The following is a 12,865-nucleotide window of genomic DNA, read 5'->3' on the forward strand; positions in this document are numbered from 1 at the left end:
GCACCTTTAATCTTTTAATCTTCTACAATTCTCTGGTTTGTATACCTTTGAGCTGATTGTCGTAAATCATTGAGTGTCTGTAACATCACACAGGACACTGTGACACAATGTTTGTATTTTTTCACCTCATCACAGCTGCTCTCACCTTTTACTCAGCTGCACAATGTTTTCTTTCTTGCTCTTTATTTGTGGTGATTAGTCTTACCAGCGAACGAGGGGCTATGTTTGCCACCACTGTAGTTTTGCGATACCTGGGTCATAATTTTCAGTTAGAAGAAATAGCTTCTCTCACTCTGCATCCCATTTATATGCCGTATCTTGTTTCTGTGTACAGAGTTCCATTACTCTGTAGCTCGGAGGCTGGTAGAGGGGAGGGAGGCGGGAGGTAAAGGAGATGAAAAGGAGTGATAGAAGGCTGCGGCTGTTCCTGTTGCTGGTGCCGCAGACGCTTTCCCCCTCAGCAGAGAAGCAAACAACATGTTGATGTGCAGCAAGCAGAGATTTAATCACCTTTGCTATGTTTCAACTCATCAAAATATGAAGTGCGGAGCAACTCAGACAGGGAGAATTAGACAAAGGCAGTGACATGTCAGAGGCATCATGTCATCGCTAACTTATTTAACCAAAAAGAGAGTCGATGCAAAGCTATCACAACAGCTACCACAAGAGCTCCAGCTCCAGTCTTTACTCCAGATACTCTCCTGCTGAAGCTATTTACACAAAAGGTTGGTGATTATGAGCTTTTTATTGTGGCCTTGAATATGGGTCAGTGAACATGAGTGGCATGTTTAGATGTTGGGCAGTTGCTACCCAGACAGTATTTACCTAACATTGTCTAGTGCCTTCTAAGCCTTGTGGTTTTTACTGGGCTCAGAGTATCCGATGTGAAAACCATTTGGTGAATGAATGATGGCTTTTTCTACTTTAGCAGTGAACAGAACTGCATCATGATGTAATTCAGTGCAATTATCCATTAACATAACACAACATCTGTCATATGAAGAAATGGCATCTCTCTGGAAGCCCTCCAAAGAGTCAGGAGAAGGTCGGAGTTGACTTTGCAGGCTTAAAAGGCCTCTGCTTTTCGCTGCTCTGTAATCTGGCGTCCTCTCCTCCTCCTATTACCCTTGTCTTATTCAGAGCCTCTCCCTTGTGGCAGGGATCATCATGATATACATGCAAGGATTTTCCTCTGCTAACACTAAAGGAACAATGTATTTCCCTCTGTTGGTGTGAGAGAGAAAAGGAGTGTGTGTGTGTGTGTGTGTGTGTGTGTGTGTGTGTGTGTGTGTGTGTGTGTGTGTGTGTGTGTGTGTGTGTGTGTGTGTGTGTGTGTGTGTGACATCCCCCTCCATCTGCCATCCATGGTGCTTTTAGTAACATTTTGAGAAACAGTGCCAGCCAGCATTTAATTAAGTTCTGGTATGCCAACATCTCCCTGTTGTAACATGGAATATCTCTTCTTTTGTCAATTTCTCTCCTGTTTCTGTGCTGCTCTGTGTCGGTCTTACTGTAACAGGGAAAGATGTCGCCTCTGGGAGAAGCAGGTAAAGAAGCCATCAAAACCAATGCAAGTAGAAAGAGTTGCAATCAGCGCACCAAAAGGAAAAAAAAACTAGTTGTAGAGCATCTTTTGTGTGGATCTCTTCTCCTTTTCCCCAGTTTCACTTTGTTTCCCTCTCTTCCTGTATATGTGTGTATGTGAGCTTTCAATTCAGTAGAGGCTACTAGTAATGTTTCTCTCCCAGTAGAAATGGCTGCTGTTTGTTCAATTGTTGTGATAGATTGATGTGGGGTGGGAAAAGATGGGCTTTTATGCACCTGAACATAGGAACAGAAAAGTCTTTATGAGAAGCCAGTAGCTCTCCATTCAAGAATCGTCTGATGGGAGATGCATTTTGCTGGAAGTTTTTCTCTTTTTTTGCAAAGTCTTTCACGAACGCTTTCCAATATATTCAGGCAGTCAGGCAAGACACAAATACCCCCAAAAGGGCACTTGTTATTTGTTATTCCACAAAAATGCTGCCTCCAGTTTAGGGCAGTTTTCCTGTAGGGTTGCAACAAGTGGCCACCTTAATGGTTTCCATTCTTTTCAGTTTGCACAGAATACAAAATGACTCTTCAAATGCCCACCAACGGTTTGCACTTGTGATGTAGACAGTTCTCATATAATTAGCTATGCATCTGTACTTTAAATAATATTGTGGTTATCTGTAAATAGTCCTATAAACAGAGAGGACGGCTGAAGATCCATATTTGCCTGCCTGATGTATACTGGCTGGAATCCTGTTTCGACCACTGTGGCTTACTTTAAACTAATAACGTTGACTGTCTAAACCAAGTTGGTTGATGGTAAGTATCCTGAATGCAATGTGTAGAATGGCATCGCTCAAAAAATGGATATGATGCTCTATTAAAAGGAAAATCATATTTGTACTGCGAATTTAATTTTTCTTCCGATTTTAAAACGATTTTTTTTAGCTTGTCTTTCGTCATTTTACTCATCTAATAATTCATAATGCCTTCTTTAGACAGCCGCCTTTGATCCCTTTCACTATTGTTTTTCCCATTCCTATTTTCTATCCCATTTCCTATTTACAGTAATAGATGTAACCCAAGATGACCTCAGATCAGAGACAGTGGGTCTGTATTCTCCGAGCTCTGTTTTTCATGTTCTTCTGATAGAATGAGGGTTAAAGGGGACTGCTTGCGCAGAAATGAGGTTACAGCAATTGGGCTTGCAAATGATTGGCAGGGATAGATTGTGGATGATCTAGTTTTTTTTTTTTCTTTTAAACTGTCCCCATTTTTGCTTTCTTTTTTGTGTAATGCTGCTTGTTATTTTGAAAAGAGGGAGGTTGTGTAAGTCATGCTTACAGAATAAAGCACAACTTGTGAACAGAAAAAACGAGTACATGAATAAGCAGTCGTGATGTGTTTGGATGCGCTGCCAGAACATGGTAGCTTTTGCAGTGGCCTATTGTATATGAATCTATGTTGTACTAAAATAATTTGAGAATGCAGGACCTTTATCTGTTTTCCTTAAACATCTTGAGCTGTCTTCCTTTCGGTCTCTTTCATCCCTCCCTCTTTCTCCCCCTCTCCTCCTGTGCACCATCTGCATGATGCTTTGTATCCAGTCTGAAGGAGTGCTTGCTGTTCTCCGCTGTGAATGTGGGAGTCGGTGTGGATCTTGCGTGTGAACGTGTTTGTGTATGTGTTCGTCGGCATCGCAGTCACTCTCAGCTCATTACCTGACATGATGGATGGTGCAAGTGCCATTAAACAACGCCCAGCCAGGGACGCCTGGCACCCTACAGCTGGCACTGAGTAATGGGCACATTGGCGACGGCACGCTTGGAAATACCAGGGAGTCCTGTGTGGGTGTGCCTGCAGTCAACTCCATGGCTATGCTTCCTGGTTCTGTTCAGCCCCACCTGCCACCTGGCTGCCCAGTAGATGCCATGGGCATTTCTGGGCAGCCATCGTTGGATAGCATAGGAGGCAGTGTTTGTATGACTCTGTCATAGAACTGGCAAGAGAAAAACCCAAAGTGTGACTGGCCTGCTTTCTGACCACAAGTGCTACAGTGGCATATTCTCTGTTACTAGCAGCGAATCATATCTGATTGAATTTTTTCTGCATATTTTGACTCATGTTGGTCTTTTTCTCATTGAAGTTTGGACTCTTAGGTTGATCCTTTTCATTTCTCAAAGGATCTTTCTAATGCTAAAGACCTACAACACAATGCTTCTGTCTGGGTGCTGTATTAGGGCCTTTGCTAGTTCACCAGACAAAAGCTTTTCTCGTGAAGCAGGAAGTGTTTAGTGCACTCGATGCAGCTGAAAACATTCAGTTCACAGTAATACAAGGTTGACATGTGAATGAACCGCATAGCTTCAAATAAACTCTAGAGTTCAGGTAAAAGTTGCAAAGGTATTGACAGTTGAACACCAGAGGACGTCTCTCTAATCTCCAGCACATTTTAGCCACTAAAGACAGTGAGGACACCACGTAGTTTGGCCATGGGCGGCTCTGCTATCACCTCCGTAGCAGCTTGTTGCAGTGCAGCTGTCCCCTGCAGGGAGGCCACGGTGGAAACGTGTCACGATGGAGAGAGCACACAGGCTTGAATGGAAAAAGGCCATATGTATACTATTTTTGTAGTGGTATTAGTTTTTGTGCGTGGTGCATTTACTTTGTGTAGTGTGCATTTGCTGCATCTGATGAGAGAATAGTTGAGGGGCTCTTGAGTGGAAGTCTGGATCAGGAGCTGAATAGAGTTACTATGACACCAGAGACAAGCACCTCCACTCCAGCAGCTTCTTCTGTTCCTCCCTCCTTCCCTGCTGCTCTGCTCTCAATCAGCCTGGATTTTCTTCACGTCGTTTCTCCTCTGTCTTTGATTTGGTTGAGCTCCTGTGCTAGTATGAATCAATGTACCAGCGCTTTCATGTTCCTTCTGATTCTCACATTTTGTATTTTTATTCTTTGTCTTCCTGTTTTTTTTAACCAGACAACCGTCGTGCAGTCCTGGAAAGATCTCGCTCACGGCACAACGCAAATCACCAAGCTCGATGATCACCCGCGCCTACTATAAGACGCTAGATAAGTGCCAAAGAGGGCTGCGAGGAGGAGACCTAGAAGACATCTGAAAGAGGGACAGACCACCCCTTACTGTGGCACATACACAAACTCCAAGGAATCCCACATACACACAGCACCAAGTACAGAACAAACAAGCCTAAAGAAACTACACAGAACTGAAGAATCATTTTCATCCAGTTTTACATATTTATTCAAGAATTGTTCATCACTTTAAATGTTTGTCCTCTCTAGCTGGTTTGATATTAAAAACAATACATTTTAAGGTTACTGCAGAGAAATGAAACGTTTTGATTGTTTGAAAATCCATTTTCATTCTTGCAAGTCTAAGCCTTCCACTTAAATCCTTCTGTAATCAAAATACTTCACACTCAGATTTGACGTGAAACATGTATTGAACATTGCAGCGTACTGAAGAAAGAACTAATGCCAAGAAGGACTGCAGAGTCGTTCATTCCCGTGAACATACCACACACCCTTTATTTTGCAAGCAAGCAGCGGGGCAGCTGTCCTCTAAATGGAAAACAGGGATTTAACACCCGTGTTGGCAAGCCTTCAACCTGCTGATGTTTTCTCGAGCAGCTCCCCAAGCTCTTATCAAAGAGGGAGTAGCTGTTTAAAATTTCTTACTGCCAGTACCTCCTTCAACCAACATCAAGACAGTTTTCACAACAGCCAGTTGTCTCCGTAAATCAGCTCATTGCATATACCACAAAGCCACAAGAGCTGGCCCCCGTCTGTACCGATATTTCAGAGCTTGTGACTCATGGATTTTGAAACTGTAATCTCCATTTTGACAAGATGCATTTTATTTTTAGTTGTGTAATATCTAACTTTGCCTTTGGGTGCTGATCTGTCCCAAGGTCGCTTTTGCTTCTAACATGAGAGACTGACACATTTTTAAATGCATCTAACTGCCTGGAGGAGCTAACATGAACTTTTTGACCTTTCCTGTGATCAGGTGTTCAGCAAGGGAAAAAAACGACAACATTACCATCATTTTATTATTAATCTGTTTGAAATACAATAAAGGCACAGGCCGAAAATTAATCTATCTGTAAACTAGCAGTAAAAAGGTTTGCACTTTGTCTTTCATTTGGTTTTTAAACACTGGAATCTCCAGAAAAAGAAAGAAAGAAATTATGGAAAAATTTTGAACCAGGTTAAAATAACAAGTGTTTATGTAAGCAACCTGTTGTAGTAGTTACTGAAAGGCAGTGCTGTCACCAGTGCCTGACGTAGGACTCGTCTCTATGACTACAAAACAAAAACGAGGCTTGCAATCTAACATGTGGTTAACTTTGTGAAAGGGTCCGTTTTATCCCAAATGTTGACCTTTTCCCAAACCTAACTGAAAAACATAATATATATTTGGTAGAACATGAGACATGATTTTATATAAATATGTAAAATCCCTCGTAGGTTCCAAAACATTTAAATTCATCTGACTGAATGTATGAGGTCAAGCAGGGTTTTAAGACCACCAAGAGGTGGGATTTGTGTAATTCTTCTACCTGGACAAACTCCTCCAAACAGCCACCTGGTGTGTGGCGTTTGTGTACGTGATAGTTGAAACTTTGCTGTGAGCTTGTTTCTCTGTATGGGCTCACTGTCACACAGTTTCACGTGAACTATTTATTCATGTATTCATGCCTAGGGTGGCCCTTGTTCCCTTACTTCCCTAAACTGTAAGCAGATGCTACTAAAAACAACCGCTGAATCCACATGGAGACCGGGCACGAGCAGAATTATCGACTGAGGGGCACAGTAGACAAGATGATCCTTGTCTTGGAAAGCGAGTCTCCAAACGCCCTCCGATTCCCCAGCACTAAGGGCACGAGCAATCATTTTACCTTAAGACAGGTTACCATACTAATAACAGAACTCAGCTGTAGGCTTTGTGTGTCTGTGTGTTTCTGTGTGGGGCAATCGTCTGTGTGCACCATGCCAGCTCAGTAATCGGAACAGGAACTCGGGCAAAATAGGATTCCATGTGCTCGACTCCTGGGCTGAATAGATGGAGATTTTTTTCATTTAAACAATCTGCCAGTGCAGCTTATGATGTGTCTGTTTCATGATGCCTCCTCTCCCAGCCTGCGCACTTCTAAAAATGCAATTTTACACATCATCTCGGCTCAAGGTGCACCCACAATACTCTGAGACGTCTGCATATTTAATTCTCCTCTGAATATAAGGTTTGAGCAGTCATACAGAGAAAGCAGAGAGAATGAGGTTTCTGCATTGATGGCAGTTTTAAAGACGTGTTGCACACAGCGCAGAGATTGCTGTGATTTTTCTTCCCTTTCTAGTAGAAACTTGCCCTTTGCCCTCAGCACAGTTTCAAGCAATTAATAACAGCTATTGTTTTATCAGTCGTCCAACTACAGTGATATTTAGTGCTTTATGATTGGATACTGTGTATGCTAAAACAACAAGTGGTTTGCGGTCAGCAGTAACAGTATGTTTTTCTCACAAAATTTGACTGAATTATTCTTTTTTTTGCTCATTTTAAACAACTTTCTTCCACAAGTGTTTGTTTAGCTTTTTTTCTCTAAACTATGAAAAAGACTGTACAGACAAAAGCTTTTCTAAAACTGTAATTGTTATTTCAACTTTGATCCAATTAAGTCATTCAGAGTAGGAAATTTGATGTTATTATGATAGTCAAGTGTTATTTCTTATCAAAACACTGGTGCATCTTTTTAGAGATGTCATTTAAAAATCTGTTTTGTAATGATTCTGATGTGCACCGTGCTGAGCTAAGCGCTACACTGTTTGCCATTATAGAAGTTCCAGATCATCAGTGTTCACCTTGAATACGTTTTTGTTTTTGAATGATAACAATGAGTGAAAACAAGACGCTTCTACAACGACAACATTTCCATCGTCCCTGTGAGTGATTCATGTGTTTCTCCCCCACACCATCTCGTAGAATATTCAGAATAATGTGTTTTTTCCTAGAAGAATAGTAGAGAGTCCATTGACAATGAACCCGAATTGGTCTGCCGTGTTATTGTAGAAATCAGCATATCGGCCCATCCTCTTACTGGTTGTTACTAACAAACCTCAGCTGATGGTGTTCTCATTGTAATGGTAAGAATGGCGAGGCAGGGGTATAAAGGTAAAGGTGCCATTTCTCTGCAGTGGCAAGTGATTAAATGAAAAGTTTGAAATGTTACTTACACTCACTGACTGCGCACTTTACCTCACAAGTTATTCTGCTCAGGCGGAGAAAGATTTGTTTAAGATTCGTAAATACAACATTGCCACTAACAGAGTGAACTATTTGCAAAGCATTTCTTTTGGTAAATAGTTCCCAGCTGCCACATATCCAGTTCTTTCCGACTTTGTTAGCGCTTACTATTGATTTGTGGAAGAACAATTGTGGCTGAATCAACAAACAATGTTCATAACTGTTGACAAACCCTGTCCAACCATGGTGTGTAAGCTGCCATATCCCTGCCTACCTTTCTTGTTGTCACCGAGTATGTTTTATTGTCATAAGAAACATTTATATTTGTAACATTTTAAGTTTATTTGTATCCTTAGAAACATGAAGAAGCAAAATGGTTATGCACACTGTCCTTCCATAAACTATGTACTGGAATATGATACTAAATAATAACCACTTTGTTATATAAACAAATTTCTGTGCGCGTCTTTGTCTCTTCTTCTTTTGCCAGTAGTTTTTTTGTATTCACACGTCACAAGTATTTCTTGATCAAGTCTTCACCTTTTGTCTTGCTGTACTTGGGTCTAAAATTACATCTTCGGTTCATTTTATAGCACGGCAGAAGATACCTGCTCCTCTGACTTATGGACAGAGCTTACAGAGAGCTCCAGGTTTTAGTACATGATAAATGAGACAGCTCCTACCTATAAAAGCAACATATTTGGACCTCTGTGTCCTCGCTGCTTTATCTTGCACAGTGTCAAAGGCAAAGTGATAATGCTGTCATGTCTAATGGCAGCTTAGGGAAATTACTAGTGTCTGAAAACACATTTCAAAGAATTCTTCTCATTTTAATCATTTTGCAGACGTTTCTCTCTACTGTGACTTCAGCTTATCTCCACCTATGTTAGACAACGGGGAAAATCAGGGTAGCAAACCAATAATTTGTTTATTATTTGATACTAAAGAATTTTAATTTGTAAGCCGGGGAAACATTTTCTCTGGAATTTCATCTTTTATAGGCAGTCAAAACAAAATTTGCAGTTTAAATCTGTGTTAGGCAGTTTGACTTTAAAGTTAATAAGAGTCTTTTTTTTTTTTTTAGAGCAGCAATTTATGGAAAAAATGAACTCTCCATGATGTGTTCCCGTGCGATCAGTTTGTGTCAGTCTGTACGAGTCTCACTAGCGAGCGTCGAATTGCAGGGCAGGGCTGCTCCTGTCCTAACCGTTTGCTTTACAGCCCACCGACCACCACCTGCTGTCTGCTCACATGTAATGGCGTGTTCTCCCTGCATGTGCCATGTCCCACATCCCAGCTGCAGCACGACATCATAAAATAAGGGCTGACATCTGTGAGTATACCTCGGGTCACAAGGAGCTCTCTCCCGCTCCTCGTGTGCACTCGCACACAGAAATGCGCGACGCTTCTCTCGACGTGTCTTGGGACTGATCTTCTCTGAGCCTCTTCTCCTCCCAGTGTGCAGCCAGACAGATGGAGATTCATCTCTCAGCAAGCTGTGATCTGTGTTTAGAGATGTGTGCTGCAGAACACAACTCTAATTAGGTTTATTGTTGATCTAGGGAGGTTAATTTGTACTTGGCTGCAAGTGCTAAAGAAGGCCAACCTAGTTCCTTACGAGGCACCAGCACTGCAACCATAAGAAGAACAGCTTTTTTATCTTCTTGACTTTCGAGGTGATTCAGAATTATTATACCCTCTTGCTATATTTGTCTAGTTCGGTATAATTGCGCTTTGTACCGGGCTGAGAGATCTGTCATGGCCGGGGCGGTAGAACTGGAAATGAGATACTAGAAGTGTGTTTGTCTAATGAGCTTAGGGGTACAGTTGTGTGGATGTGGCAGGTATTACTTATTTTTTTATCCTGTTTTCTTTTTTACAACCTCCAGGTAAGTAGCCTTGTCAAACTCTGAGAGATGAGCCTGGCCCACACAAGTTTTTTCTCTCTCGCCACCTTCTTTCTTCACGCTATTCACAGTCGTGTTTCTAATGCACTCTGTGACAGATCAGTTGTCAGCGGGAATACAACATAATTATGTTTCATTTCGCATTTCCGCCTAATGGAATACGCAAACATTATGGAGATGAGACAAAGCAGGCAGTAACGATTCCCTCCTTACCTGAGCTAATTCTGTCTGAGGAGAAATCTTATTCAAGCAGCACTTTGCGCTTAACCATGGCACTTTGATAAAATGCATGCATGTCCAGGGTGCATGGGTGTCTAAATAAATTTGCCTGTAAAAGAATTTACTTGTCTAATGTTCTGCAGGTGTGTGCCATTTGTGAAAGGAACAACTCTACCTATAGGCCTGTTTGGTACTTTGCAGCTTGAGCAGCATTGCACATTTGTCTTGGTGTATTTGCCATTAACAGCTCAGTGTCATGAGCATGTAAGACTTACAGTTAATGTGACCATCACAGTAGTGCTGCACCGAAAAATGCATTTTAAGAAAACACAGCATATTCTTGTAACGACAGTTTATGTTATGGTGCCTATTTTCTTTTAACTCAACAGGATGGGAGTCATCAGCTTTGCACTGTTTAGAAGCTAAACTTAAATATGATGCCAATGGTACTTTGTCTTTACCCGCTGTTCTGCTACGTGAGCATAGACTGCACATTGATATGTAAACTACTTGAATGAAAGGGCAATAGCTAGCAGGAGCGCTACTGCAAACTAAAGTTTTGATTAACAAAGTGTAAACGTTTTTGACTGCGACAGTAACTGGGATGCTGGTGAACAACGGGATAAAAAGTCTTACTTATCGAGAGAACTGAACAGCTGTCTCCTCCCAGTGTCTTTGAATACAACCAAATACTAAACCAGCTGCAGTGGAGGTGGAGCTGACTAAGAAATGTGTGCACTGTATGCTCACAGTGCCCTGGATTTTTTTTTTATTTCACTTTAAATGGGAACATAAGTTTTTCAAATTAAAATAATTTGATGCTGAATAAGAGTGAAAAGCAGAGACTGGGACCAAAAACCATTCAGGAGAATGTTTACAAAGTTAAAGAATCAAGTGAGATGGTTAATTTTCCCAAACATAATCTTGAGTGTCACCACCTGCTGGCTATGAGGACAAAGAGGCTGTTTTAAGGCACTCGTTCAAAGGCTTTCCTCCTCAGACCCAGATACTACGTTTATGATTAATATAAAGCATATATATATATATGCTATAATTGAACATAGTGGCCAAACTGTGTAGCTACAAATTCATTCATTCGCTTCCGCTTATCCTTTTCAGGGTCGCGGGGGGCGCTGGAGCCTATCCCAGCTGTCATAGGGCGAGAGGCGGGGTACACCCTGGACAGGTCGCTAGTCTGTCGCAGGGTCAACACACAGGGACAGACAACCATTCGCACTCACATTCACTCCTAGTGGCAATTTGGATTTTCCAATTAACCTATCCCCACAAGCTGCATGTCTTTGGACGGTGGGAGGAAGCCGGAGTACCCGGAGAGAACCCACGCAAACACGGGGAGAACATGCAAACTCCACACAGAAAGACCTGATGGTGGAATTGAACTCAGGACCTTCTTGCTGTGCAGCAACAGTGCTAACCACCGTGCTGCCCGCTACAAATTCATAATGTAATATAATTGCCCAAAAGGCATTTCTATTACATTTGTTGGAAGGGCTGTTAAGCAGTGAATAAATTTTTCTGAGCATTTAAAACTCCACAATCCCAAAGACCCCTTCATTATCAGAAATTGATTCCTTTAATCCAGTAACTATCAGAAAGACTTAAAAGCTGTGTGATTATATTACCTAATATGTGTGTGGAGCCTAGGGGAAATCAGGGTAATAATCTAGCGGGAGTCATTTTTTTGCTGAAAAGAAAACTACTGTTCATGCTTTATGGGCACATAAATGAAGAAACTTGTGGAAAACTGCATGCTGCGTCACAGAAACGGTGAAAGAAAAATTGACCATAAAAACGACGAAATCACTGTGGAATTTTCATACAAAGCCATGAGGTGGCATTCCTCATGGCTCCGAACAGAGAAAATAAAAGTTAAAATAAAACTTACTACAGCATGCTGCATCAAAGGTTTTATTATTTATATTTCAAAATGATTTTGTTTTAGTCTTAAGGCTAAGTCATTAGTAGGCACAGGTGACAGGTGGTTGCCAACAGGGGTAGTCATATAGCTAGCTATCTGCTAAGCCTCGTATCCACCAATTCAAGTCACTGTTGGAACTCTGGTCTGTATTCATGGTGCAGCTGGCCATCAGAGCATTTTTAATGTGGTTATTTGTGATTAATTGTACTATAACCACTTCAAGAAGTCTGTGCTCTTTACGATGTTGCACCCATAAAGTGTGTTTGCATGCATGCATGCATGCATGCATCAGCAGATACCTAACTGCAAACTTTAGTGGGGGTGATGTCGTGTAAATATGTCCCAGGGTGTGTCCATCTTTTATATACAGTCTATGGGTAAATGTCAGAGCACCACTGTGCTAAAGAACAGTTTGGCACAGGTGCTATGACTGTAGCCATGTGGAATAGGAGTTGCAACTAAAGATTATTTTTCTTTATCAACAATTTAAAAGGCCAAGGTGATGTTTTCAGCTGCTTGTTTTCAGCTGCTTGTTTTCAGCTGCTTGTTTTCAGCTGCTTGTTTTGTTTGGCCAACACTGCAAAAAAATTCTTCAAGTCACAAAGAAATTAAACCAACATTAAAACAATGGAATGTTTTGGCACTTTTGACAAAAACAGATGGACTTAATTCCCTGAGCCGTATAATGAACTGGCTTCTATGCAATAACGCTGTCTGCTCTCTTCTTTGACTTAAGATAAGATAAGATAAGATAGAACTTTATTAATCCCTCGGGTGGGTTCCTCTGGGAAATTCGACTTCCAAAAAGCACAGCAACGACCGAAGTTACAGTTACAGAATTGTTATGTATATATATATATATATATATATATATATATATATATATATATATATATATACACATACATACATACATACATACATACATACATACATACATACATACACACACACACACACACACACACACACATATATAAATACAGAGACAAATATAAATAA

General features: G+C 41.1%; 1 protein-coding gene across 8 annotated transcripts in view; it reads left to right on the top strand.

Moving 5' to 3' along the window:
* Positions 1 to 8,259, top strand: part of diaph2 (diaphanous-related formin 2) — a 367,696-nt gene extending 359,437 nt beyond the window's left edge. For 5 of the 8 annotated variants that reach the window (XM_086301138.1, XM_086301178.1, XM_086301168.1 and 2 more), the window contains 2 exons: positions 1,520 to 1,547; positions 4,517 to 8,259. In XM_086301138.1, the coding sequence (XP_086157264.1) occupies positions 1,520 to 1,547; positions 4,517 to 4,655 (167 nt within the window). In that variant the 3' untranslated portion in view covers positions 4,656 to 8,259. The remainder of the gene's footprint in view (positions 1 to 1,519; positions 1,548 to 4,516) is intronic. The other 3 variants (XM_086301187.1, XM_086301204.1, XM_086301195.1) reach the window with 1 other exon arrangement.
* Positions 8,260 to 12,865: the final 4,606 nt, after the last annotated feature.

Source organism: Aulonocara sp. 'chitande type north' Nkhata Bay, linkage group LG2 (genome assembly GCF_057382095.1).
Source record: "Aulonocara sp. 'chitande type north' Nkhata Bay isolate Kocher_YH1m ecotype deep benthic linkage group LG2, A_spYH_male_GT1.1, whole genome shotgun sequence".
NCBI classification, from domain to species: domain Eukaryota; kingdom Metazoa; phylum Chordata; class Actinopteri; order Cichliformes; family Cichlidae; genus Aulonocara; species Aulonocara sp. 'chitande type north' Nkhata Bay.